We start from the raw sequence: 27,606 nt of genomic DNA, 5'->3' as shown, positions 1-27,606 counted from the left end.
GAACTTCTGGTAATTGACTGATGAAGCAGGTGCTTGAGAGAGAGGAGGCAGAGAGCCCCTGTGCTGGAGGCCCAGGCGAGCAGGGTAGACAGTGGGGACGTCTCCTGAGACCAGAAACGCAGGTCGGGGTAGAGATTTGAACGCAGAAAGGAGCGCTGAACCCTGTCTGGAACACCTGGATGTGACCTCCCGGGATAAAAATCTCTTCAGGGACTGGAAAATCAGACAGTCCTCTGGCCTTTTCTCCCTGAAGCCCTTGCTTTTCCTCTGCCACTGGCAAGAGCAGAGCTCGTGGTACCAGATCGGTATCAAGACTAGAGCTTTCAGGGAGCATTGTGTGTATTTGTTATTCTTGTCTTGCTCATTACAGGTACATGTCCATCCTTGAGACCCGACCTCCCTAAGAATTTTGTACAATGTCCCTCTCTCTCTCATTCTTAGGTTGGATACAGGGGGCTGCCTTGACTTTCTTAAACACAGAAGCGCAATGTTTCATTTCTTTGAGTATACTGCTTTATCAATTTGGTTTTACAGCCACAGAACTGTAATCTTTTTTATCAGGATTTTAAAAACTATTCTAGGGTCTGTGACTTTCCATGTACAATTTAGGGAAAGCTTTTCTATTTCTACCAAAAGCCATGCTGACATTTTGATGGGAATTGCATTAGACCTTCCCCCTCCCTTAGGAAGATTTAGCATCTTCACTGTGTTGAGTCTTCAAATCTATGAACATGCTGTGTTTCTGTATTCACTTGGGTCTTCTTTCACTTTGGTGTGGGGGGGCGGGGCTTCCCTCATAGCTCAGACGTTAATGAATCCGCCTGCAATGCGAGAGACCTGGGTTCGATCCCTGGTTGGGAAGATTCCAGTATTCTGGCCTGGAGAATTCGGTGGACTGAATAGTCCATGGGGTCAAAAAGAGTTGGACATGACTGAGCGACTTTCACTTTTTTGATCAGAATTTTGTGTTTTTTCAACGTACAGAGCCTATGCATATTTTTTAGCTGCATACTTCGGTGTTTCATTTGGGGGGGGCTATTTTAAAATCACTTATTTACTTTTGGCGGTGCTGGGTCTTTGTTGCTGCACAGACTTTTCTCTAGTTGCAGCGTGAAGGGGCTGCTCACCAGCTGTGGCGTGCAGGCTTCTCATTGCCGTGGGTTCTCTTATTGTGGCGCACGGGCTCTGGGGCCCTCGGGCTTCAGGATTCGCGGCTCCCGGGTATAGTCGCTTCAGGGCATGTGGGATCTTCCCTGACCTGGGCCTGAACCATCCCCTGCATTGGCAGGTGGATTCTTTAGCACTGAGCCCCCAGGGAAGTCCCTCTTTTGAGCTATTTTAAACGGTATGGTATTTTCAAGTTCAGTTTCAGCAAATTCATTGTTAGCATAGAAAAATGCAGCCGGGCTTCTTGTGTAGATCTGGTATTCTGTGACCTTGGTATTCTCTCTCATTAATTCTACATGGTTGTTTTGAAAACCCAGTTCCAGGGGACTTTCTAAAGCAGCAGTTACGTTAGGAATTCCCTGGTGGTCCAGTGGTTAGGACTCGACACTTTCACTGTCAAGGGCCTGGGTACGATCCCTGGTCAGGGAACTAAGGTCCCACAAGACACATGGCCAGAAAATAATAATAATAATAAATAAATAAAAGAATCTGGGATAGAAGAAACAGAGCTGAAAATTGAGGGAAAATGATCTTTTAAAACAGAAACAGTCATGTTATCTGCAAATACAGTTTTTTTCCTTTCCAATCTCTTTTATTAATTCTTCTTATCCCATTGTGGTAGCGGGAGTTCCCAGTACTATGTTGAATAAAAGTGTTAAGAGCCATCCTTACCTGTTTTCAGGCTTCAGGTAGCAAGCAGTTGTTTACCACTACGTGTAATAATGTTAAGTGTGTGTGGGGTATACATTGTTTATCTTTGAAGTGGTTTCCTTTTAGCCCTCTGTTATAGGACACTCTAACAGAGCAAGTCTGTGACACTCGTGGAAAATACAGCAACACTTCTGCTCAGAAACATCTGACCTTCACAGTAAGAGGGGTAAACAGGGGTAAACCAGGGAAGTGGGCTGAGGACCTGCCTGCCAGCGCAGGAGACACAGGCTGGCTCCCTGGTCCAGGAAGACACCACATGCTTACAACAACTAAGTGCATGCTCTGGAGCCCGGGCACCCTAGAACCCGTGCTTCACAACAAGAGAAGCCAGTGCCCCACAGCTAGGGGCAGACCCTAGCTCTGCTCCCTGCAGCCAGAGAAAGGCCATGGCAGCAGCGAAGGCCCCGCACCGCCAAACCCAAAACACACGATGCTTCTTAAAAAAAAAGAGGGGTAAATAAAAACGATTAGAATGTGTCAGGTCAACGCCTGAGAGGCTTTGTTTCCAAATTTGCTCACACTGGTCAAGCTTTGCTGCCAAATAATTTTAGAAGACACTTCAGGCTTTAGTGTTTGTGGGTGCAGAGATTACGGATAAGGGACTGTACGTGTGTAAGTGTTAGCTCTGTTCCTGGAGCATTCATAGAGCTCTAGCTTCAAAAGGCCAAATGGACAGATCCTCCAATCTTGTCCCCTGAGCCAAGCAGTGGGAATAATCAAGGACAGACTCCACGTTCAGCAGCTAAGTAGAGAAGTAAACTCAAAAGCAAGAGGAAGCAATGCCCAGCGGCCCAGAGGTCAGGAACCCCGACAGATGAAGTGCGTGGATCACACTCCAGGGAAGGCCACTTGGAAGGGCCGCAGGGAGGGCCTGGGCCTCTAACCAAGGAGCGAGCCGTGGAGAAAGGGCGGATCCCCGGGCCGGGGGTCCGGACGGGGTGACGGCCCCGGTCGCAGCCTCGGGTGGGGCCCTTGGGCCCGGGGTGGGGGTGGGCCGGGGCCGTGGCCTCCCTGCCGCGCTGGCCCGCAGGGGATTCCTGCACTGGTTCTCTATCAGACAGTAGGTCCCCGCTTTGAGTTTCCACAGGTGGAAACCTGCGTGTGCACGTCCAGCCCGTGATGAGTCCGCATGTCTGGTGTGCGTTGTCCCGGCCTAACCCTAACCCTCTGCACGTGGCTGTGCCTTGCGTGCCTTGCCGCCCAGCAGTGTGGAGGTTGGCAGCACACAGCACGCGGGCCCCTCGGTACGGAGGCACAGTAAGGGTTAAAGGGAACAAACTCACAAGAGGGAAGTAGAAATTTACACACCCCCCAAACTCTGATCACCCCGGGGCCAGCCAGGGGGTCAGTGTGCGCCCCAGCCCAACCTGGCAGCACCCCGTACTTACAGGGCCCCAGGTCGGAAGCAGCTCCGCGTCCACGTACGGAGGTTCCCCGTTTGAAGAAGTGACCGTCTCAGGAAAAGCTCAGCCGACTCTCAGCTGAGCTGAACCAAGCAGACGCGCAGAGGCCGTCCGTGCTCAGCCCTCCAAGACGAGGCAGGCGGAGCCTCCAGGCCACCCAGTCCCCCAGGTCAGGGCACTGCCAGGCCCCTGGGCTCACCCACTGTGCCAGCTCTCCCCACCTGTCCTGACTGATGTGCAGGGCGGTGATCCCGCCGAGAGTCAGGCTTCTGGTCTGGGACTCATGGACATGACGAGGAGTTCTCGTGATGGGTCACCGCCTGGGATGATGGTGGAGGCTGCCTGGGGCTGTCCGGCCCAGACGCACTGGAGGAGGGAGCGTTTCTCAGTCCCCATCGGCCCCCTCCCACCTTCCATCCTCTGCCTTCGTTTGCTCAACCGCCTGAGACTGATCGTCCCCCCTAGGGCTGCACCAGTCTACCTACCCATGTGTGTGTGAGTGTGTATACGAGCGCGCGCGTGTGTGTATGCACCACCTGCCTGTTTTCCAGAGCAGTGAGTTCCACAGTTGCTGTACTGTCATTACAAGGCACCTCCAGGGCCAACGAGGGTGGCCGGGGACTGCCCGAGGCAGCCAGCGTCCAAGGCTTTCCAGGTGTCTTGGCTCTGCCAAAGCGCCAGCCAAGGCCTTTAGCGTCCAGTCCCGGATGACAGGTAAGACGCTGGTGCCGGTCCACCGGGCTGGGTGAGTGTGCTAGTCTGCTCTTCGGCAGGAGCAGCCCGGAGGTCAGCCCGCCGTGAAGGCTGGTGCCACCACCCACCTCCACTCGAGCTGTTTCCCCGGTAAAACAGTCACCTTTCCAGGTGCTGAGTCTCACAGGCAAGACCCCAGCCCAGTAATTTACCACATGTCTGTGTGCTCGATTGCTCAGTCGTGTCTGACTCTTTATGACCCCACAGACCGTAGCCGGCCAGTCTCCTCGGTCCATGGGATTCTCCAGGCCAGAATACTGGAGTGGGTTGCCATTTCCTTCTTCAGGGGATCTTCCTGACCCAGGGACTGAACTCAGGGCTCCTGCATTGGCAGATGGGTTCTTTACCACTGAGCCACCAGTGAAGCCCCAGTGATGTCTTAGGCAAAGGTATTAATAATCTGAGAGTGGGGAGAAGGTCCGCTGTGTATGAAGTGATGCTGGCCTTTGCAGCCCAGGAGAGCTCATAGCAGGAGGCTTCATTTTCATGTCATGATGGAACTCTTTGGAATTTCTCTCATAACATTGAAATTTGATTACAAGAGGACCTTTATCAGGATAAGAATGCTGGATCAGATAGTCTTCACTATGAGGCAATCTGTCTTCCACGGTATCTCAGAAAAAAGACAAAGGCTCACACCTGAAGGCACGGGGACAATGACCAGAGGAGTGTATGGCCAAAGAGTGCAGCAGGCCCTGAAGTGGAAATGTTCATCACTGAGTCATATCCAACTCTTTGGGACCCCAAGGACTGTAGCCTGCCAGACTCCTCCGTCCATGGGATTCTCCCAGCAAGAATACTGGAGTGGGTTGCCATTTCGCTCTCCAGGGATCTTCCCGACCCAGAGATCAAACTTGGGTCTCCTGCATTGCAGGCGGGTTCTTGATCATCTGAGCCACCAGGGAAGCCCCAACGGGCCCTGAGGTGGCCGGAAACAGTAATTCTGTGAGATCGGTCTACTCTCTTCTGGATGACTTCCAAGGCTGCTGGCTGGAGGAGTCCACTGAAAGTTGGCATCTGTCTAGCTAGCTAGCTGATAGTGGGTTTACTGTTTTTTAAATGAATTAAGCAACAGATATTTACAATTTTTTAAAAACTTCACACCTCCATGATGCTGCATGTCTATCAAAACACCCCAGGTGATTCCAAGGCTGACTTGTGCCCTAGGGCCTGAGATGGTTCCTGGGTTTTGGTATTTACATCTGGCGCACTGGTGAGTAAAGTCCGAGTTACCGTGAAAGTGTGGGCGGCTGTGTGTCCTGTCGGCTCTGCGGGTGACCCACTGCACACCTAGGGTGAAGAGCCCCTGCCTTCACGGGCAGCAGCAACAAATGCCCTGCTGGCTCTGGGCACCCCCGGGCCTGTTGTTGGATGTCATCCCTCCTTCCCAGAAGGTCCTGGTTCCCTCTTCCTTTCCACGGGTTTCGGGAACAGCATAACATGAGGAAACACCCTGCTTTGAGCTGAGGGACCCTTTGCACACGGCCGTGACGGAATCCAGACACATCCGGCTCCCGGAGGCCGGCGGTCTGTCCCGGGTCCCCGACGAGTCTGCCCCCTGCCCTCTGCTGCTCTGCGCAGAGCTGCGTCTGCTCCCCCCGGGAACAGACATGAACATGATTTCAGAGGGCGGTGCTCCGACGGTTGGGGGACAAACGGACCACCAGCCCCGTCCCCGCAACGCCACGTGCTCTCAGCCCAGCTCCACCCAGGGGGCCGTGGGCGCGCTTTGGGAGGCTTTGGGAGGCGGGGAGCCCGCTGTAACCTTGTGCACACGCAAGGGCCGTCACGGGCCGGGGTTGGGGGAGGCCTCCCCCTCCCCGAAGGACAGCAGGTCCCTGGGGTCATGCACGCCGAGCCCTGAGGCCGGCCCCGAAGCTGATGAGTGTTCCCTTCCCGCAGGCGGGCAGCGGAAATGAGCCTAGTCCATTTCCGGTCTGCATCTGAGTCGGTAAACTTGCTTCAAAGCGGGAAGCTAAAGGAAGGGCTCCTACTGATAGAAGCCGGCTGAGCTCAAGTTGCAGAGGGGTCTCCCCTCCCCCTGGGCTCCTCTGGCAGGGGCTGGGGCGGGCAGCCCCCTGTGAACGCGCCCTGGAGACGCCGGCACCTGCGCGGAGGCCACAGTCCCCTGCCAGGGCCTGCCTCCGGGCCTGCCCTGGAGGCCCTGAAACCAGGCCCCCTGAGATACAAGGAGCGTTCAGTCCCCTTGCGGAGGTTTTCTGCACAATCCAGGTGGGAATGTTGGACGCCACTCTGTTCCGCTCACTGCAGTGACTCCTCCGCGCCTAACGCTGAGAGGGATCCCAAAGACCCAACAATCGAAGAAAATCGCCCGCCGGCTCACACGGGCAGAGGACTGCCACTCATGTGTTTTGTTCACAAGTTACCGGTTTTCCGTGTAAGGCGCTGCCCTCGGTTATCAGGGGGAAACAGCACTGATGGCTCCAAAGGCCTCTTCCTGCAGGTCCCAGGCATGGGGAGAGGTCTCGGCCAGCCAGAGCGCGGCCACTGTGCCCGGAAGGGCCCGTGACGAGGGAAGCGGGCCCGACACCGATGGTGGTGTCCACGCTGGCTGTCACCCCAGGGGTAGGTGCTCCTGGCACCTGACGAGCAGACGCCAAGCGTGCAGCCCGACAGCCTGAGGGGCACAGGGCGCCCACCCCACAGCCACGAGGCCAGGAGGAGGGCTGCCCTGGCTGAGGCCGTGCACGCGGGAGGCTGGGGGGGCGGCCTCAGTCCAGCAACGCCCAAGGACCTGGTAGGCGCACGCATTCTGGGGGTTCGGCCCAGCACCCACCCGGGCCCTCTGGGGGTCTGTGCTGCACACCCAGGGGGGCCCACGGTGGGGAGAGCGGCGGGAGCGGCACGACTGACCGTCTCGCTGGGTTCTCCCTCCTGCACTTCTCGAGAGCATGGGCGATGAGGGCAGCGCCCCCGACCGCCTTGGGCGGCAGGAGGCCTGGTCCGCGCCAGGCGGCTGCCTGGACACGCGGGTTGCAGGCTGAGCGCTCGCGACCCTGACTTTCTGGTCGACTGGGGCGGCGAGTGTAGCCCCCACCTGGGCTGACTGCGGCCACTCGGTCGGTGGCTTGGAACTCCTCAGCCGCCCGCCGCACGGTGCCCACGCACCTCGTGGGGACCCTCTTTCCCCAGGGCCCATCTGCACTGGAATCAGCAGGCCTTCCCTCTGCCTGCCCTTGCCGTGGCAGCAGGCTGCCCCACCCGAGTGTGCAGATGGCTCTGGTGCTCCCCGCTGTGGCTCAGAGTGGGGCGTGCGCCCCAGGGGAACCTCGAGCAGGAGAGGAATCCACGGGCGCTGGGAGTCAGGGGCCGGGGGAGGGGCGTGGAGTGGGAGGGGGGCAGTGGGAAGAGAGGGGCGCTGGGGGATGAGAGGGGCACAGGACCAGGCCACCTGGAGTCTTGAGTCTCCAGGAAGCAAGGTTTCCCTAGGAGTGTGGAAAAGCAATGATGTATGGAGTGAGACTTGGGGAGTTACAGGAAAACCCTTTCTTAACACTGAAAATATAAAACATATGAACTGCTTGCCAATCCCTCACTTAGCGTTCATATTTGATTTCTCAGGAAGACAGCTGTTGTTCCAGATTCACATTTGTGGGGTCAAGTGCGCTGAGCATCTCTTCACCACTGTCCTCAGGGACCAGCAGCTTTTATTACAGAAGCATGACAGAGGATTGGCTTTGGTCAGTTTGCTGTGTTTATTGTGTTCCGCTAACAGGGAAGCTGACTTATGCCAAAGGAGGAACGGGCCGGCTGGTGGGGAAGCAGATGGCAGACCCGGCAGGATCAGGCCTCACAGAATCTCTGGAGTGGTCCCGGCGACTGGGCGGGCCTGGAGGACTGGCAGGCGCTCAGGGCTCTGAGATGGCTCAGCTCAGCCACAGCCCGATTAACATCAATCTCAGTACCCTGAGGAGGAGGGGCGGCCAGTCTGACATTGCTCTCAATATCCTGAAAAGGAGGGGTGGGTGGTCTGACCTCAGTCTCAGTACCCTGAGGAGGAGGGGCAGCCGGTCTGACATTGCGCTCAGTACCCTGGAAAGGAGGGGCGGGCGGTCTGTCCTCAGTCTCAGTAACCTGGGAAGGAGGGGCGCACGGTCTGACCTCAGTCTCAGTACCCTGGAAAGGAGGGGCGGGCGGTCTGACCTCAGTCTCAGTACCCTGGGAAGGAGGGGCGCACGGTCTGACCTCAGTCTCAGTACCCTGGAAAGGAGGGGCGGGCGGCCTGTCCTCAGTCTCAGTACCCTGGGAAGGAGGGGCGGGTGGTCTGTCCTCAGTCTCAGTACCCTGGAAAGGAGGGGAGGGCGGTCTGTCCTCAGTCTCAGTACCCTGGGAAGGAGGGGCGGGCAGTCTGTCCTCAGTCTCAGTACCCTGGGAAGGAGGGGCGCACGGTCTGACCTCAGTCTCAGTACCCTGAGAGGGAGGGGCGTGGTCTCCCTTGGCCCCGCCCCACCCTGGGGGAATGGGTGGAGGAGGTGGCTCCGCACTGGGGTCTGGGCAGGGGCAGCTCCGGCTGTCCTGGCTGGGCCGCGCGTCCCCCACCCTGTGACGGCCAGGAAGGGCCCAGGGGCCACGGCAGCAGGAGACACAGCAGACGTGGCCGTGAGAACCTCGGAAAGGCCGGCAGGGGAGGTGCTAGGGCAGGTACAGCGTGACCGGGACCCGGGCAGCATGCGCAGACGCCTCGGGAGGCGGTGAGCTGCCGGAGCCGCTTACGGGAGGAAGCCCCTCACCCAGCTGGGAGACGTTGCTGAAGTAGATCAGCAGGGCGGACTTGAACTCCTCAAACACGATGATCTGCAGAGAGGCAGGGGTGCCCCTGAGACACACGCTGGCGGGGTGGGGCGAGCACGGCCCGGGGCGGGGAGAGGTGCAGAGCGGGAGGTCACCTCATTTAACCCGGGCTTGAGCCAGGGTCCCGGGAGGTAGAGTGTTTCCTGGGGCCCGAGGCTCCAGTAGCGTCCCAGGTTCTGTCCATTGATGAAGACCACTCCTTTCGTCCAGCCCTGGAAGACATTGAAGCAGGGCTGCAAGACGCACACACACGACGCAGGCTGCGGCCTCAGCCACACTCAGCACGCAGGCCCGGCTGCGGCCCTCGAGAGGTAGTGGCCTGGAGACTCCGCTGTTGCCCCTGCCCGGCCTTGGCTCCTGCTCCGGGCCCCCAAGAGGGAGGCACTGGGTTCCAGCTCGCCTTCCATGCGCACCCACCTCAGGGCCCCACCACGTCCCCACTGCCGCCCACCCCCCACCCCCAGGACACAGGGTGGCAGGCAGCTTGGGCACGTTTCCTTGGCCTCCCTCCCCACCCTGAGTCAACACCAGACAGCCGTGGGGTGGCGAAGGTATCCTGGGACAGAAGCTTGGCTGGGGACACAGCTGGGAAGAACACCACTCACCCGCAGGCTCAAGAAGGTGTCCTTGGGTTGACTGCCGACTCTCAGGAGGGCAAGGAAGAATGCAGGGCCCTCAGCGTGGAGAAAGCTGGGCTTCCAGATGTTGGGAAGTTTCCTAGGGAGAGTCAGTCCAGTGGACAGGTTACACCCTCCTTGACGGCATGTCAGCTGTGCCTTCGGAGGGCTGTCTCCTCCCTGCTGAGTCCACTGTCCCCTCCAGTGGCCCATTTGGGGTCCACAACACAGCAATGAGACAGTAGACCAAGGCCGGGGAGTGGGGGCAGTAACCACTCTGTCCTGGACAACTAGGAGACTTGGGGTCACTTTCTTCAGGGTTCTGGGTCTCTGCCTCTTGTGTGAACACAAAAATGTCTGGCTGGCTGGCCTCTGGTCTCCCCATCTGTGATCAGGCACCTAGAGCCAGTGGTTGGTCACCCACCTCTGTATGAATTTATTCTGCATCTCCAGGCTGTAGATTTTAAATTTTCTCAGTGGAGAACTGTTTAGATAGATGTTCCCAGTAAGACCTGCAGAAGAGAGGGGAGAGGACACCGAGGCAGGGCAGCTGCAGATAAATGCCCCTGGCCCTCTGAAGGAGAACGGAGGAGGTCAGGGGAGGCTAGGGAGGACGGAGGAGGCCAGGGAGAATGGAGGAGGCCAGGGGAGGATGGAGGAGGTCAGGGAGGACGGAGGAGGCCAGGGGAGGATGGAGGAGGTCAGGGGAGGTGGAGGAGGTCAGGAGGGGTGGAGGTGGTCAGGGGAGGATGGTGGAGGTCAGGGAGGATGGAGGAGGTCAGGGAGGATGGGGAGGATGGAGGAGGTCAGGGGAGAGTGGAGGAGGTCAGGGGAGGCTAAGGAGGACAGAGGAGGTCAGGGAGGATGGAGGAGGTTAGGGGAGGATGGGGAGGATGGAGGAGATTAAGGAGGATGGAGGAGGTCAGGGAGATTGGAGGAGGTCAGGGGAGGATGAGGAGAACGGAGGAGGATGGGGAGGCTGAAGGAGGCCAGGACAGAGGCATGGGCTCCAGGGAGGGACAATCAGCGAACCCAGGGCAGCACTTGGCCCACTTTCTTCTCCAAGGGTGTTTCTGCAGCCTCCTCCCGGAAGAGGCAGGGCACTCTGCGCACTCAGTGCTGGGAGAGCACCTTCGGGGGCACCGAGAGCAGGACGTGACCCTCCTCCCCTTGAAGCCCGCTCTGTCATGCTCCCGGGCAGGCCTCTCACTGACCGAGAGCCCCCGCCACTTCCAAACCGTGATCCCGGTCACGGCTGCCCGTGCTGGGGAAGCACCCCAGGAGTGGCCTGGCGCCTCCTCTGCCAGGGCGTACCTTTCCTCTCCTGGTTCATGCTGGTCCCGGAGGCAAGCCGTCCTTGGTTCTCCACCAGGATCCTCAGCGTCAGGAACTCCTTGTGATGCTGCCCAACACACACCAGCTGGGGGGGTGGCACTCAGGCCTCTTCTGGAGAGCACTGGGACCCCCCAAGACTGGGACGATCTCGGAAACTGGGGGCTGTCAGAGGGTGGGGCTTGGCACCCCAGACCTCAGCTCCGGGCCAGGCAAACCCTGACGCGCCTCCTCCACCCTCCTCCCATACTGGGCCTGCCGAGAAATGAAGAGGCATTGAGCAGTCTACTGGAGACTCTTCTGAGGCTGGTGATCAACCAGAGCTTTCTGAGCAGCGAACACCCAGGGTGGGACAGTCCTGCCCGCCCCCCGAGGAGCGCACGGCTCGGCCCTGCGGGGCCTCTGTGAGGAAGCCCAGGGCCCCAGGGGGCTGGAACTGAGCGGTATGTACGTCATTGTGAAGAGTCAGCCTTTGATGCGCGTCATCCAGGACTCCTATATACTTGTCATCCAGAAACACCTGCCAAAGAGAGCGGGCAAGACTGTGGGGTGCAGACAGGGCAGGAGGGGGTGAGGTGCCTGGGTCCCAGGGGAGGACTAAGTCTGCTTCCAGGAAGGCGACCAGCTAAGGCCGGTCCACAGAGAGGGGACACTGAAGGCAGCTTGGCCCAGGGGCGCGAGGAGAGCCCAGAGACCCTGCCGGGGGCCCACGGGGACCAGGGGAGGGGGCGGAGGTGGCGGACACCACGACGGACACGCCTTCAGGGCAGAGACGCCGTGACTGCGTCCCCACCCCCCACTGCCCACCGTGCGTGTCCGCCCCTCGAGCCCCGCGGGACACAGAAGGGCCCACAGAGGGCGCGGCAGCGGGGCTGAGTTAGGTTGCAACTTCCCGAGAGGAACTGACTAGGAGACCATACACATCAAAATCCACGAGATCCAATGCGTCAGCACCATGCAGAACAAAGGATTCACATTTTACGCTTACTAAGGTCCCAAGAGGAGAGCTACAGGCTCGACAGTCCCTGCTCGAGTGACCACACTGAGTGACTAAGGGTCTCCCTGCAGCAGCGCTGGCCGTGGTGCACACACAGTCCCAGCCCGAAGACTCCAGCGGGGCTGAGGAGGACACAGCCGCCCTGCGCTCGCAGGCAGGAGGGGCTGTTCCCAGACCCAGGACCGCGACAGGAGAGCAGCGGTGGGGAGAGCCCGGGAGTGGGGGCAGTCAGGACGGGACTCGCCCTCGGGAAGGAACTTGGGGGCCCCACGAGGTGGGGACAGTGAGCCCTCTGAGGCAGGAAGGTCAGGAACAGGGTCTGATGGCCGTGCCGCAGAATTCTAAGACCACGCGAGACAGCCTGGGTTTGCAAAGAGCAGCCAAGTGATGCGGCTCCACCAGGGACCCAGCAGACAAGGCGAGGGGGAGGCCCGGGTGGGGCGGCCACAGCTTGGGTGTGGGGCTGCGGCTGCAGTTCCTCTAAGAAGCTCACGATGGGTTTGGACATGATGAGTCTGGGAAGCCCGAGTGAAGACACGCATTCAGCAAACAGCAGGGAATGAGGGTCTGCAGCTAAAAGGTCACGATGAGTGCAGGGGGACACAGAGGCTGGGATGATGGGACCATGAGGGGCGGGAGGGGCCTGGAACAGCCCCTGCGCGGGGCAGGCAGGAGGGGCCCCAGCGCCCAGAGCCCCTGTTTCCTGGGCGAGGTCACTGCACCTCTCTGCAGCTTCCTCACTGGTAACAGGTATCTTCGATGGGCGTTTCGAGAACTAAATGCACAGATCCGACCGCAACGCGCCAAGGAAACACCTGGGGTCTCTGTCTGAGGCACATGGGGGTGTCCAAGGCCCCTCCCGGTCCTCCTCCACGAGCAGCATCAAGGGCACTCAGGCTTCGGTGGCACCGCCCCCCGTCCTCCGGACACCCAGTACCTTACACCTGTGAGAGCAGTGGCTTACATATGAACACCAAGCAAGTCCCGAAAGGGACCAGAGGTAAGACACAGGGCGGCTTTCCACAGGTCAGGAAGAGGCTGGCCTGCTGTTCAGACGTTCAGCCACATGGCAGGGTCTCGCCAGCAGAGAAGGGCACCCTCTGCCCGCCCCCGCCCCTTACCTGGCCCCGATCCTTCACATGGCCATCCGAGTTTAGGACGCCTCCTCCGGTGATGACAGTTTCATAAAGTATGTACCCAGTAGACTGGCCGTTCCCTTGGTTCACGGACAGCTGCTCCATGGAGAGCGGCCCCATGGACCTCACGGGCTGCTGCAGAGACGGGAGCGGAAACCAGGCTGGGGGCGGCCTCATCACAGGCCAGGAAGCTCAGGGAACATGGGGCCAAGTGAGCCTCTGAGATGATGAGTCTGCGGCAGCCGCTCGACGCTCCGCTCTGCGGTGACCGAGAGGGGTGGGGGGGGTCCCCGAGGGAGGGGACAGATGCATTGGGCTCCCGCGTGGCTCAGAGATAAAGAACCTCCCACCGGCAGTGTGGGAGACTCAGGAGGTTCCATCTCTGGGTCAGGAAGATTCCCCAGAGGAGGAAATGGCAACCCACTCCACTACTCTTGCCTGGAAAATCCCACAGACAGAGAAGTCTGACTGGCGGCAGTCCACGGGGGTCGCAAAGAGTCGGACACGATTGAGCGACTTAGCAACAATCTAGGTCTCCTAATCTGAACTGTAGGAGTAGAAGGGACTGAAACTGCGAAGACTGCTCTCTGTGCCCTGTGTTCATTCCCTCCCCCGCCGAGTCCTGAGCTCACGTCCATGCACAGGGCACTCACGTCATCCTGGTGAATCAGGGTGTCCCACAGGGATATGAAGTGACCTGCGGCCAGGGGCGCGTATGTGTCCTTAGGCTTGCAGTCTTCCTGCCGGAAGCTGGGAACCTCTGCGAACCACAAGCAGGAGGCTGGCTCCTTCCCAGCCCCGTCCAAGGGTGCAGTGCCCTCTGCTACCCCCGGCCAGCCTGCCCAGCACCACGGACGGACCACAGGGGCAGGGACCAAGGGGAGGGAGTCCTCCTGCACCCAGAGGCCTGGCCCATGCGCCCTGCTGTCCCGGAAATGGAGGCGGCCGGCACCTCGGCCTCCCCTGGGCCAGCCATCTCAGCCCTGCTGCTCAGAATCTCCTGAAAGCCAGCGGGGGAACACGCATGCTCAGATTCTGCCCCCTCTCCCCACTTCCACCCAGACACGTGCATCTCATGGCTCTGGGGAGGGCCTGGTCCTCTAGTTTCCACCGACGGCGGGGCTGGGGGGACCGTGTCTCATGCAGCCCGACTCCCCAGCCCCTGAGGATAAAACACGCTGGGGCGAGCTGGACTCGCCCAAAGACCACGTCTGCACCGCTCCCAGCCCCCCCCGCCCCCCACAGCCCAGAGCCCTCTGGAGGGCAGGGAGGATACCTGCATCAGGGTGAAAAAGCTTTTGGAATGTGAGATACTCGGGTGTATAGTCTCCATCCTCTGTCAGCAGTGCCCCATAGTCTGAGAATAGAAACAAATCTGTCACCTTCCCTAAAAGGTCCAGCCTCCGGAGGGACGTCAGCACTTGCTGCTGAGTCTGAGGGCCCTTCACACAGCTGCTCTGGGAGGGAGACCTTGAGGCAGGAAGGTGCCCAATGCCGGCTCCCCACGCTCCCCCGGGAGGGACAGATGGCAACCCCGGGGGTCAGAAGCCCAGGCTGGAGCCCATTGCAGGGACCTGGAGGTTGCCAACCAGACCCCTTCCCCTCTCTCACCCTCGCTGCCTGCTTGGTCTCTGAGCAGAGTCGCAGACTAGGGGAGACCTAGTCATCAACACCCAACACCCGGGATAGGGGGATCAAGGGAATGGGTTTCACAGTGAGCCCGGAAGAACAAAGGCTTGTGGAGTGAATCTGAGTCAGTTGAGCTAAGATGGATATACCTAGAGCCTGTTATAGAGAGTGAAGTAAGTCAGAAGGACAAAAATAGATATTATATGTTAACGCACAGATGTGGAACCTAGAGAGATGGTACCGATGAGCCTAGCCACAGGAGGAACAGAGATGCAGACTCAGAGAATAGCTGCGCAGGCGTCCAGGCGGGAAGTGGGCAGGCTGAGAGCCACGTCTCCACAGGCACAGGACCGTGGGTAGGACCATGGCTCATGGGAATGTGCGTCTCGCACTGGGAGCCCAGGCAGCACTGAGTGCCCACCTGGAGGGTGGATACCTGGGGCTGATTCACTGCTGGATGGCGGAAACCAACACAGCACTGAAAAGAAATCATCCGCCAAGGAAAGCTAAGGTTCTTACAAAGGCTGCACAGTGGATGGACAGAGCTAAGCTCCCAGCTTCTCTGCTTGCAAAGGCCCCGGCCGGAGACCGCAGAGGCGGGGCGGCTGCAGGCAGACGCACGGGACCCACTGGTACTTGCCGTAGCTGGTGACCATAGGGAGGCGATGGCCGCGGAACGCGGCCCCGCCCATGAAGCCGAAGTTGGTGCCACCATGGAACATGTAGAAGTTGAGGGAGAACCTGAGCTTCAGCATCTCCCGGGCTTCATGCATCAGCACTGCAGGGGGCGGGGGGGGGGGGGGGAGCAGGCCTCCCTGACTTCAGGACTGCAGGTGCGGGGTGGGGAGGGGCAGGGGAGAGGGACGGGGAGCAGAGCCTCCCTGACTTCAGGACTGCAGGTACGGGGTGGGGAGGGGCAGGGGAGAGGGAGGGGGAGCAGAGGAGCCTGGGTGACCTCAGGACTGCAGGTGCGGGGTGGGGAGGGGCAGGGGAGAGGGAGGGGGGCAGGCAAGAGGGAGAGGAGCCTCTTCGACATCAGGACTGTTAGGGGTGGGGGACAGGGGGAGGGGGAGGGGGGAGGGGAGTGGAGCCTCCAGTGACTTCAGGACTGCACGTGGGGGGCAGGGGAGGGGGAGGGGGAGCGGAGGAGCCTGGGTGACCTCAGGACTGCAGGTGGGGGGCGGGGGAGGGAGGGGAAGGGGAGGAGGGGCACAGCACAGCACAGACAGCACACAGGATCTGCCCGCCCCGTCGACCTCAGGGACTCCAATCGCAGGCCAGCGCCCTTGGAGTCCCGCCGACACCCCCCCTCGGAGACGAGCAGGGGCGACATGCGACTCACTGTGCAAGTCCATAGTGTTTCGAGAAGCGCCCCACCCGTCCAGAGACCTGGCGGTGTACACCATCATCATGACCGGGCCAGGGCCCTGCGGAAGCAGAGCGTCCACGCGTTTGAGCCGGCTGGTCACCCGGCCCACCTCACCGCGGGCATCCTCATGGCCTCTCACTGCTCTCACAGTGCACGCCCGGCCTGGCCTGCCTCTCGTGGTCTCACTGTTCCAGCTTTGGAGAAATCAATGGCCGTGGCCACCTTAAGTTTCCAGAACAGCAGAATCTCTTCATTCCCTGGACCGACCCCAGGAGAGGTCTCGTAGGGAAGCACCTGACCCAGAGAAGTCAGTGAAGATGTCAAGAACCAACTGCCAACAATGCAAGCCCAGCGAGATTCCCACACAATCCCCGGCTCCTGCTCTGCCCTGGGCCAGCCCAAGGCCCGAGGTCGGAGGCCTTCCCCTGTCCCAGGCCTTCAGGACCTATGACCTCCACATTCAGGCTCACACTCCACAGTTAAAAGTCAACGCACTCCACAGTTAAAAGTCAACGCTGCTCCTTCGAGCTCTGAAAGTTAATGCAGCCTTGGAATGTCTGCTCTCAGCGCGGGGACCCCAGCCCCCAGCCCCCTGCAGCATTCACATTCCTGCCTAAGCTAATAAATGCTTCAAAGAAAGACAAAAAGAATTAAACTAACAAAACCACTGCCAACTTTGTGCACCACAAAATCACATGACCTTTTCATTAATTTCTGCCTGGCATCCTGTAATTTAACATTTTAAAAATATTCTACTGAATTCCAAAGATAATGTGCTCACTCCTTTAAGATTGACTCAAGCTTCCCAGGCGGTGCTAGAGGAAAAGAAGCTGCCTGCCAAAGCTGGAGACACAGAAGTCATGGTTCGATCCATGGGTCAGGAGAATCCCTTGGAGGAGGGCATGGCAGCCCACTCCAGGGCTCTTGCCTGGAGAACCCCACGGACAGAGGAGCCTGGTGAGCCACAGAGTTGGACACGACTGGGCACACGCACACAAACGGAAGCTGTGCATCTTAAGTCCCTACAGCTTCCTTCCTCGCAGCCCCGCAGGACCCCACATTACAGATCCTCACTTCAGGAAGGGTCTGCTACATGGGGGCTCTAGCCATCACCTCATCCTTGGGCGGGCACTGCCCCCTGCGGACACCCTGCCTTTTCAGGTGATGGCAAATTCATCACCAGACAGTATATTCCATTTCTGGAGAATTCAGATTGTGAGAAAGTACAACCCATACATGCAGCCAATAAACGTTTTGTTATTCCCTTAACCCGCTGAAATTAATTCTGTTCCCTAGTACCAGAAAGAATTTCCCCTGCTCCGTGAAAATGCTCCAAAATTTTGTGAGATTCACTCACAATTCACTCCCAATTCCTTAATGTGAGATTCACTCCCAATTCCTTCTTTCACTTTTTTTTTTGGTAGAAACATCTATATTATATTCTTTCAACAAACTTCAATTAAGTGATTCAGTGCTGTTTACCACAAGCATCAGTGATGCATCCGAGACCTCGTTTACCCTGTCGGTAAGCCTGTGCTCTTTCTCCAGCTCCTCCCAGTTCCCCTGGCGACCCGCAGCCTCCGGCAGCCACTTTGCAGCTGTCCTGGGAGTCTGCTGCGTTCTTCCGGGGGCTGCGCACCGAAGTGGCGCCACGGGCGTTATTCGGCTCTCACTGTCTGGCTTATCTGTCGGGCTCAGTGCTGTCCAGGCTCATCCATGCGGTCACAAATGACAGATTGCCTCCTTTTTAAAAGCTGAATGTTTTCCACTAGATACACGTATCGTATTCTCTTCATCCGCTCATCCGTCCTTACCCACCGGGGCTGCTTCCACACTGTGGCTGCCGTGAGGCATGGTGCTGTGAAGAGGCAGCACGCACAGCTCTTCAGGATGATAACACCTACGATAACACCTCCCTAAACACCTACAGAGGAGAGCGCTGCATCAGAAGCGGTTCTGTTTCCCCACGAACCTCCATACGGACTTCCATAGTGGCTAGGAAGAGTTGCTTCTTGGCTATGGTCTAGCAGGTCTTATGGGCACAATCCCCGTGAGCCTTCAGAGCTGGGTGTTTGAGAGCCCACCGTTCGGGTCGGAATCCAGGAGTTAGGCAGCAGGAGTGGCAAAGGCTGAGCTGGGAGTTGCCTGGCGCTGTGTCGGGGTGGAGTTCCCGGCAAGAGTGCGTCTCAGCCTCTCCAAACCACTCTGACGGGTGTTCTCATCCTTCTGCCCTGACCCTCTCCTCACCAGAGGAGTTCAGATGGCAGTGGGATAAAACAAGGAATGAGCATGGGATCTGGAGGCAGAAGGACTGGATTTGAACCTGGGTTATTCTGTTACATGATTGACCACAGATGATCTCAAAGCAGAAATTTTACCTTTCTGAATCATGGTTTCCTCATAGGCAAGATAAGGATAGGACCAATAGCTTCTTACATGGTAATGTAAGACACAAACATTAAAAATGGGGGGGGTATGTAAACTAAAAGTTGTATATATAAATATTATCATAGAATGTTTTCTTAGCTTGTGTTACAAGCTTTCTCCATATTTGACTTGTTTACCACCTGTCTCTTACCACTAAAATACAAGTTCCAAAAGTGGTGATTTTATAGGGTTCCTTCCCTGCTTTATCCACAATGCCTTGACAAATAAATACCTAACTGGCACATCTGCTGTCCTTGTTTAGTTGCTAAGTCATGTCCAACTCTTTTGTGACTCCATGGACTATAATCTCACCAGGATTCTCCAGGCAAGAAACTGGAACGGGCGGCCATTTCCTTCTCCAGGGGATCTTCCTGACCTAGGGATCAAACCCACAACTTCTCCTAGGCGCATAGATTCTTTACCACTGAGCCACCTGGGAAGCCCAGCTGGCTCACAGGAAGAAAGAAAGTGGGGTCCCTCAGTCGTGTCTGACTCTGCAACGCCATGGACTATAGCCGACCAGGCTCCTCTGTCCATGGGATTTTCCAGCAAGAGCACTGGAGTGGGTTGCCATGTCCTTCTCCAGGGGATCTTCCCAACCCAGAGATCGAACCCGGATCTGCATTGTAGGCAGACGCTTTAGCATCTGAGCCACCAGGGAAGAACTGGCACATAGCAAGTGCTAAAAACATTTACTGGCTGATTCATTTAATGAATAAATGGACTCAGTTTGAAGACTTTATTAATTATAGTTAGGATATCATTTTTAACCCCCCACTTACTATCCCATATTCTTCCTCCACCAACACCATAACCATCACCACCACCACCAACAACAACAACACCATAACCATCACCACCATATCACCACCATCACCATCACCACCACCACCATCACCACCACCACCACCACCACCACCATCACCACCATCACCACCACCACCACCATCACCATCACCATCATCACCACCATAACCATAGTCACCACCACCACCACCATCACCACCATCACCATCACCATCATCACCACCACCACCACCATCACCACCACCACCACCATAACCATCACCACCACCACCACCATCACCACCATCACCACCACCACCACCACCATCACCACCAACACCATAACTATCACCACCACCACCATCACCACCACCACCACCATCACCATCATCACCACCATAACCATCACCACCACCACCACCATCACCACCAACACCATAACTATAACCACCACCACCATCACCACCATCACCACCACCATCACCACCACCACCAACAACAACAACAACACCATAACTATCACCATCACCACCATCACCACCACCACCACCATCACCATCATCACCACCATAACCATCACCACCACCACCATCATCACCACTACCACCACCACCATCATCACCAACCATCACCATCATCATCACCACCATCACCATCATCATCACCACCATCATCACCACTACCACCACCACCACCACCACCACCACCATCACCACCACCACCATCACCATCATCACCACCATAACCATCACCACCACCACCATCATCACCACTACCACCACCACCATCATCACCACCATCACCATCATCATCACCACCACCACCACCACCATCACCACCATAACCATCACCACCACCACCACCATCACCACCACCACCACCATCATCACCACCACCACCACCACCATCATCACCACTACCACCACCACCATCATCACCACCACCATCACCAACCATCACCACCATCATCACCACCATCACCATCATCATCACCACCACCACCATCACTATCACCACCACCACCATCATCATCACCACCATCACCATCCTCACCACCACCATCACCATCATATTCTACCTGAGTGTCTGCACTGCCCCAAGAGTTACATTCCCTCTCTATATTTTCTTGGGATGCACTGACTCCAGTCCTTGCAAATCTCTGTACTGCTTTTACCATTTCCCTTGTACCAGGGACCAACAGCCCTTGGTGTTGGTCCAGTTGTTAAGTCGCTGGATACTCAGCACTTTGTATCTTTGCATTCTTCTCTAAATCCTAGTTCTATCTTAGGTTGAAGGAGGACAGAATCGGGGAGATAACTATTTTTTTAGAATTCTAGGCACTGTCTTGTCTTGATGGAAATTAGGAGAGTGTTCCTTTCCTTCTAATACTGCAGAGCTCGGACAGGTGCAGAGTGGAGCATCCAGCCACTGATCTCTTTTGGTGGTAGAGATTTATGCACCCTCTGATTCCCCCTAATGCTTCTATTGGAACCAGCACTTCCTACTGAGTTCTGTTTATTTTTGTTTCTTGTCTTTCTCATTGAACCACAGGTAAATATGAATGAGGCTATTCATTCAAAGGGTAAAAACTTTTGCAAACTGACTTTAGGTCCATTTTGGTTTGCAAATCTCAATAAAAGTAGAATGTTACCCATATTATCAGGCAGATTGCTATGGCAAAAAGTGACATCTGGTTAGCAAATTGCACCTGGAGTGTAGAACAGTGACTGATGTATAAACTCCTAGTGGGTGTCCCGGCTTCCTGTGTGCAGGGTGTCCCAAAACCTGAGGCTCTGTTGGCAGAGCCAGAAGCTCAGGCTATGGAGTCATGACCTGGGGCCCCAGCTGGTTCCTAGCTTTGCTCCCAAACTGTGATGGGGGGGAGTAGGGAGAGGGCCTAGTACCTGGACTGTGGGGAGAGAGTGTAGCCCCTGGACATGGAGGGAGCGTGGAGCCCCTGGGCTGTGGGGGGAGCATAGTGCCTGGACTGTGGGGAGACAGTGTAGCCCCTGGATGTGGGGAGAGAGAGCGTAGCCCCTGGACTGTGGGGGGAGCGGAGCCCCTAGGCTGTGGGGGGAGCGGAGCCCCTGGATGTGGGGGGAGCGGAGCCCCTGGGCTGTGGGGGGAGCGGAGCCCCTGGGCTGTGGGGGGAGCGGAGCCCCTGGATGTGTGGGGAGCGGAGCCCCTGGGCTGTGGGGGGAGCGGAGCCCCTGGATGTGGGGGGAGCGGAGCCCCTGGGCTGTGGGGGGAGCGGAGCCCCTGGACTGTGGGGGGAGCGGAGCCCCTGGGCTGTGGGGGGAGCGGAGCCCCTGGACTGTGGGGGGAGCGGAGCCCCTGGGCTGTGGGGGGAGCGGAGCCCCTGGATGTGTGGGGAGCGGAGCCCCTGGGCTGTGGGGGGAGCGGAGCCCCTGGATGTGGGGGGAGCGGAGCCCCTGGGCTGTGGGGGGAGCGGAGCCCCTGGACTGTGGGGGGAGCGGAGCCCCTGGGCTGTGGGGGGAGCGGAGCCCCTGGATGTGGGGGGAGCGGAGCCCCTGGATGTGGGGGGAGCGGAGCCCCTGGGCTGTGGGGGGAGCGGAGCCCCTGGACAGAGAGGGAGCATAGCCCCTGGACATGGAGGGAGCGGAGCCCCTGGGCTGTGGGGGGAGCGGAGCCCCTGGATGTGCGGGGAGCGGAGCCCCTGGGCTGTGAGGGGAGCGGAGCCCCTGGACAGAGAGGGAGCATAGCCCCTGGACATGGAGGGAGCGGAGCCCCTGGACTGTGGGGGGAGCGGAGCCCCTGGGCTGTGGGGGGAGCGGAGCCCCTGGATGTGGGGGGAGCGGAGCCCCTGGGCTGTGGGGGGAGCGGAGCCCCTGGACATGGAGGGAGCATAGCCCCTGGACATGGAGGGAGCGGAGCCCCTGGGCTGTGGGGGGAGCGGAGCCCCTGGACATGGAGGGAGCGGAGCCCCTGGGCTGTGGGGGGAGCGGAGCCCCTGGATGTGGGGGGAGCGGAGCCCCTGGGCTGTGTGGGAAGCAGAGCCCCTGGACATGGAGGGAGCGGAGCCCCTGGGCTGTGGGGGGAGCGGAGCCCCTGGACATAGAGGGAGCATAGCCCCTGGACATGGAGGGAGCGGAGCCCCTGGGCTGTGGGGGGAGCGGAGCCCCCGCCCTCGGTGGGGACTCTCAGCGCTGCGTGAGCCCGCGGCGCCATCCTGAGCCCTCCTCCAGGCTGGGGGCCAGGCCCTGTGGGCACTGTGACGCAACTGCACCTGAACCACCTACAGCAGGCCTTTCCAGCGCGTAACAGATCCAGGTTCTAACTGAACGAATCACAGCTGAGAAGTTCCTGAACATCTGAGCCCAGAAGGCCTCACATGAGAGGAAGGAGAACACCCCGCGCCTCTGACACGTCCTCACCTGAACGGAGGAGAGGTGTTCGTACGTGTCCTTCCTTATGCCCTTCATGTGGAGGGTGGCGAACACTGGAGGGAACGGAGACCCAGGCGGGGTTACCAGTGGGCGCGGCGCCGCCTCCGCCAGCAGCCAAGGCCCGCAGACACGCCCGCCACGCCCGCAGCCTGTGCCGGCGAAGACGGGCCGCGTGTGTCCACAGGGGCTCGACCAGCACCGCTCAGACACACTGCGCCCATCTGCTCAGCCTTCGCCGAGTGACCCGGAGAACAAGCAGGGCGGAGAGAGTGACCCCGTGTGCTGGTGGATAAAGAGCCAGCCGAGGTAGCCGAGCCCGGGGCGGGGCGCCCGGAGGCCTCGGGCCTGGCTGCCGGCCTCCCGGGCCCAGCGCAGGACACTGTCTCTCCCACCGTGCCCGGGAAGAGCGGGCGGAGGGCGAGGCCAGGGCCGGGCAGGCTAGGGAAGCCCGAAGCACCGCTCTCCAGCTCGTTCGCGTGCCTCCTCCTCCGTCCTGTGCGCCCACCGTGAGTCCCCCTGGAATTCTCCTGCACGTTTCCTCGTGGCTCTTATGCCCCGGACCCTTCGCCCCACGCTCTCCCGGGGCGGGTCTAGGGCAGGACTTTCTCTGGGAGACCCTGCCCTCTCCCGGGGGTTTGGGCCTGGCCCGGGGCAGTGGCAGAGACGCCTCCGCTGCGTCCCGGGGCCAGAGGCCAGCAGGGTGATGCGGGGCCGCGAGGGGGACCCTGCTCCCTCACGTCGGGGCCGCGTGCACCTGGACACGGCCCGGCCCGGGAAACGGGGCAAGGGAGCCTCAGCAGACCCTCAGACTCAGCCGGCGGAGGCGGGCAAAGCCGCCGTGCGTACCGGTCGGCGTGTGTCCCTTCAGGAATCCCGGGCCCGTGTCCGCCGTCAGGAGCATCGTCTTGATCCCTCTGCTCAGCAGTGCCTGTGGGACGGTTGGGAAGGTGAACGGCGGCCCACGGCCCTGGGGGGGGTGCGTCCCCAGGAGAAGGCGAGGGTCCAGGCACCGGAATGAGGGGGCGGGAAGGAGGCCTCACTGGCGCCGTTGCTGGTAAGTTGTTCAATGAGAACAGCCAAAAGGGACTTAAATGCAACCATCAGCAATGACCTGGAATGGACACCGACCACATTCCAAAGACGAGAATTCTCATAATGGATTAAGGAAAACAAATTCTAACTATATGCAGAATATGTACCTGAAGTACGTGGATACAAAAAAATCCAAGATGAAAGGGTAGAAAAGCCCGTGTACTATACAAACACCAACCAAAAAAGATCTGTGATATCCACAGAAGGAAAAATTATTGTGACTCACTCTGCGCTTACATCAGAGTCACGCAGGTGTCGCAGGCCCCTGTCTGGGGGAACAGCGTGGAAACACCAGCTGCACTTCGTCACCTCATACATGTGCGGGGAGCAGCGCGACAGTAGTGTGTGACTTTGTCTTTTTGCTGCAACCGAGGTGTCCTCTGATTTCCCTTTGGTTTTCGAAAACTAAAACGCTGGACTGTTCGAAAGTCAACACTACAAACCCTTTAGAATAAATAACTTTTCTCTGTCCTATATGTTCAAATAAAAGACACAGGGAAGCCCCAATCTGGACACAGCATTGATTTATGAACTTCGAGGGCGCCGATTACAGAGCACACAGAGGAACACTTTGACACTTGAAAGTTTGTCCATTGCTAACAAATACTGCATCCCAAATGGTGCCTTGCAGGCTCTAGCTGCTCAGAATGTTTGCTCCATGAATCAGCAAAGTGAGAAAAGTATGTAAAGACGGAGGAGAATGAAAGGGCACTTACATTTTTAATATACGGCATGTATCCTTTATCCAGGTTATAGGAACCATATTCGTTCTCCATCTGCACGGCAATAATGGATCCCTCTTCGTGGAACTGGGGGGTCAAGGAGATGAGAGTCTGAGGATGAGTCAGCCGGTGGGGAAAGGCTGGACTGACTTTTTCAATTTGCTACCACACACACACGTTTAGAGTGCCATAGAAAATAACCTGCTCCTAAACTCAGCCCCAGGGACACGACAGTGGGGGCAGTTTCCGTCACTAAGTCAGCAGCTGCCTCGTGGGGTCAAAGCCTCCAGCACCTTGCCTTCCTCAGTGCCCCCAGGGAGCAGCGCCCGCCGACTCCCCTAATCTAACACCTTAAGCGGAGGCTTAGACCTCCGCCCAGCCTTCCTCTGGGGCACCAGGGAAACAGGGGTGTGGCCCTCTCCTACGTGGACGCGTGTCATTCCCCCTGGGGGACCCACTCTGCTTATGTCCCTGCACCCCCATCTTCACTTGCCCCGTCACCGCCACAGGGACCCCATACTCCCCTCCTGCACGGTCCCCCTTCGTGGACAAACAGTGCAGCCGCTCTGCACACCCCGCGACAGCCCACCACTCGTGACCCTGTCCTCACTGTGGTCTCACGGCCGCCCTTCCTATTCCACCCTGACCTTCTCTCTGCTAAACGGATGCAATCCCTTTTCATCCTGGTCTGATTTCTCTCCACCGACAGTCTCCTCCTCCGGGGAGCCCTCCCTTCTGCAGCATCCCTCCTGGGTCTTGCTCTCACCAGTCACCCCTCAGCCTCCTTGAGCTCCTCTAGCCCTGCTGCCTCCTCCCCAGTCCCAGGATTGTGTGTTAGGGTTAGGGTTAGGGTTTCTGCCCTCTCAGTTAAGGCCCTCAGGCAAATACCTCCTCCTTCCCCTCCCCTGCTGACTCCCTTCTGTGATGTTAACGAGCTCGGTCAGCCCTGCCTTTACAGCTCCTGCCAGCCCTGCGGTCGTGTTTCCTCTCTGAATCTTGCACCCGCCACGTCCTAGTCAGTTTCACTACACTCAGCTCTGCCCTTTTCAACCTGCTCTTGGAGACACATGGCCGCTGGAAGGTCTCCTCCTCCTCCACGCAGGACTAAGGAAAAGAGCATTGCTCCCTCAGAATTAAACGACACACAACAATGAAAGGAAGAAGCCAGGTAGCTCCCAGGACCATGTGCCAGTGGGTGGAAGTGTCTACATACCAATACCTGTGCTTCCTGTGACCCGGGAGGACCTGGTGGGGAGAGCTGAAACGGGGTAAGACTCCGGAAGCAGAGCGTAACCAGCTGCACTAGCGCTGAGTGGGCAGAAGAGAGCCTGAAAGAGCTCCCCAAACCTGTGTGCCTCCCCGGGGCTCAGTGGCAAAGAGTCTGCCTGCCAACGCAAGAGATGTGGATTCGATCCCTGGTCAGGAAGATCCCCTGCAATGGGAAATGGCAACCCACCCTAATGTTCTTGCCTGGAAGATCCCATGAACAGTGGTGCCTGGCGGGCTATGATCCACAGGATTGCAAAAGAGTTGGGCATGACTTAGTGGCTGCGCAGCACACATAGGAACATGCCACGATACTGGCAGTCACCTGGTAGCTTATTGGTTAGGGTTCTAGGTTTTCACTACTGCGGCCCAGGTTCTACCCCCACTTGGGGACCCAAGACCCCACAAGCTGTGTGGCACAGCAGAAAATTAGTAAATACTTTTTAGGTGGCCTCCCTGGTGGCTCAAAGGATAAGACCCCCAGCTTTTGCGGCTCCAGGTTTTCTGCTCACCGGGCAACCTTCTGATTACTGATTTTGTCTTGCAGGCACTCCAAGATGGGGAATGTCCTGATTTGGGGTGCAGAGAGTGTGCCAGTTCGTGCTAGAACTTTCTTTGATGATGAAAATGTTTTGTGTTCTCACTGTCCAATGTGGTAGCAACCATCCACAGGTGGCTACCTAGCACTTGAACTGTGTCCGGTGTGAATGAAGAACTAAATTCTTTATTTAGTTTTAATAGATTTTAAGTGAAATAGCCACCAGCGGCCAAGGTTACCACCCTGGCCAGCACAGCTCCAGGGGCGCAAAGGACCGTCCCTGCATCTCTGGTCCCCAGGTGCACACAGACCGGCCCTTCAGCCACCGTCACCTCGTCTGATGACCCCAGGGCATGCTCAGAGTCAGGAGCCAGCTCTGCCCCAAGTAGATCCACACGACCTGAAGCCTTGCCTGGCCATTTCCAGCCTGTGGCTAACCCTACAGTAGCATCCCTTTCCAGTGATTGCTGTGAAGATCAGATATGCTCCGCAAACACCAACTGCCTAATAAAAAGCTTGATGCGCGCGTGCCAAGTCACTCTTCACGCAGACCCCACAGACTGTAGCCTGCCAGGCTCCTCTGTCCATAGGGTTCTCCAGGCAAGAAGACTGGAGTGGGTTGCCATTTCCTCCTCCAGGGATCAAATCCAAGTCTCCTATGGCCCGTGCATTGCATGGGGATTCTTTACCACTCAGCCACCAGGGAAGCCCAATAGAAAGCTTGATACCTAATAGATACCTTTTGTTCCTTCCCTCTGTTCATTTGCTACCTACTTATACAGTCCTTCATGTATTTTCCAAGCCTTGCAGCAATATGGCGTTGTATTATTTCTACTCAAACAATGAACGTGTGTGACACCATGGTTTTATTGCAGGGGGAGAGACATTAAAAAAAAAAAAATTGCAGTTTCTACAAAATTACTGACCTAAGGTCATCTGTATCACCTATCAGTTGTGAAAGACTGACACACAGCCATCTTTAGCAGGAAAGTTAAGACATTCTGATGACTGTCATTAAATTCCCAATTATGGTGTTGGAGAGCAAACAGATAATGCAGAAGACATAAAAATATACAGAATGCAGTTCCCAGCATCCTGCCAGGAAACGGCATCCCCGTAAGACAGTAGATGAGGAACAGAAATAAAAGCAGAAAAAAGCGTATTTCTTAAATAAGGAACTAGAATTCGCTGCTATACATGCTTCCTGCTTGTGAGTAAAAGAAAGTAGGCTGAGCCCTGCCTAGGAAGACAATTCAGGCAAGTATTTCCCTTGGTCACAAAGATGGGGAATCAGGTTTTACCTGTAATCCTCTAATCCTGGGAATCAGGTCATCAAAATAGTGATTCACTGCTGTTGTGAAGCCCTTGTAAGTTGTTCTCAGCTTCATATGAGAATCCTTGAGTAACCAGCTAGGATGGAAAAGACGAGACTCAGCCTTGAG

The 27,606-nt window shown here is 57.6% G+C and overlaps 1 protein-coding gene and 1 non-coding gene across 2 annotated transcripts; one reads left to right on the top strand and one right to left on the bottom strand.

The window, feature by feature from the left end:
- Positions 1 to 1,523: 1,523 nt before the first annotated feature.
- TRNAE-UUC (transfer RNA glutamic acid (anticodon UUC)) lies at positions 1,524 to 1,596 on the top strand. Its single transcript has one exon. It is a non-coding gene; the product is annotated as a tRNA-Glu (tRNA).
- Positions 1,597 to 7,741: 6,145 nt separating this feature from the next.
- LOC110146903 (beta-galactosidase-1-like protein 2) lies at positions 7,742 to 27,569 on the bottom strand. Its single transcript, XM_020907988.2, has 15 exons — positions 27,466 to 27,569; positions 24,355 to 24,447; positions 23,393 to 23,474; positions 22,535 to 22,599; positions 15,900 to 15,984; positions 14,205 to 14,285; positions 13,582 to 13,688; positions 12,914 to 13,063; positions 11,247 to 11,315; positions 10,778 to 10,865; positions 9,888 to 9,975; positions 9,452 to 9,563; positions 8,942 to 9,058; positions 8,786 to 8,849; positions 7,742 to 8,003 (listed from the first exon to the last, which is right to left on the bottom strand). The coding sequence occupies exons 1-15, from the start codon at positions 27,550 to 27,552 to the stop codon at positions 7,996 to 7,998; spliced, it is 1,296 nt and encodes a 431-aa protein (XP_020763647.2). The 5' UTR covers positions 27,553 to 27,569; the 3' UTR covers positions 7,742 to 7,995.
- Positions 27,570 to 27,606: the final 37 nt, after the last annotated feature.

This window comes from Odocoileus virginianus, chromosome 10 (genome assembly GCF_023699985.2).
Source record: "Odocoileus virginianus isolate 20LAN1187 ecotype Illinois chromosome 10, Ovbor_1.2, whole genome shotgun sequence".
NCBI classification, from domain to species: Eukaryota; Metazoa; Chordata; class Mammalia; order Artiodactyla; family Cervidae; genus Odocoileus; species Odocoileus virginianus.
Note: the sequence above shows the minus strand (reverse complement) of the source record. Positions and strands in the feature narration are given on the sequence as shown.

What these genes read in the sequence shown, in the direction of transcription:
- LOC110146903 (XM_020907988.2), bottom strand. Translation starts at nt 27,552, where the DNA reads ATGAAGCTGAGAACAACTTACAAGGGCTTCACAACAGCAGTGAATCAC. An exon ending in GAAGGGACACACGCCGACCG is followed by an intron (nt 22,600 to 23,392) that starts GTACGCACGGCG and finishes CGTTCCCTCCAG; the next exon opens with TGTTCGCCACCCTCCACATG. An exon ending in ATGTGAAGGATCGGGGCCAG is followed by an intron (nt 11,316 to 12,913) that starts GTAAGGGGCGGG and finishes TCTCTTTGGCAG; the next exon opens with GTGTTTCTGGATGACAAGTA.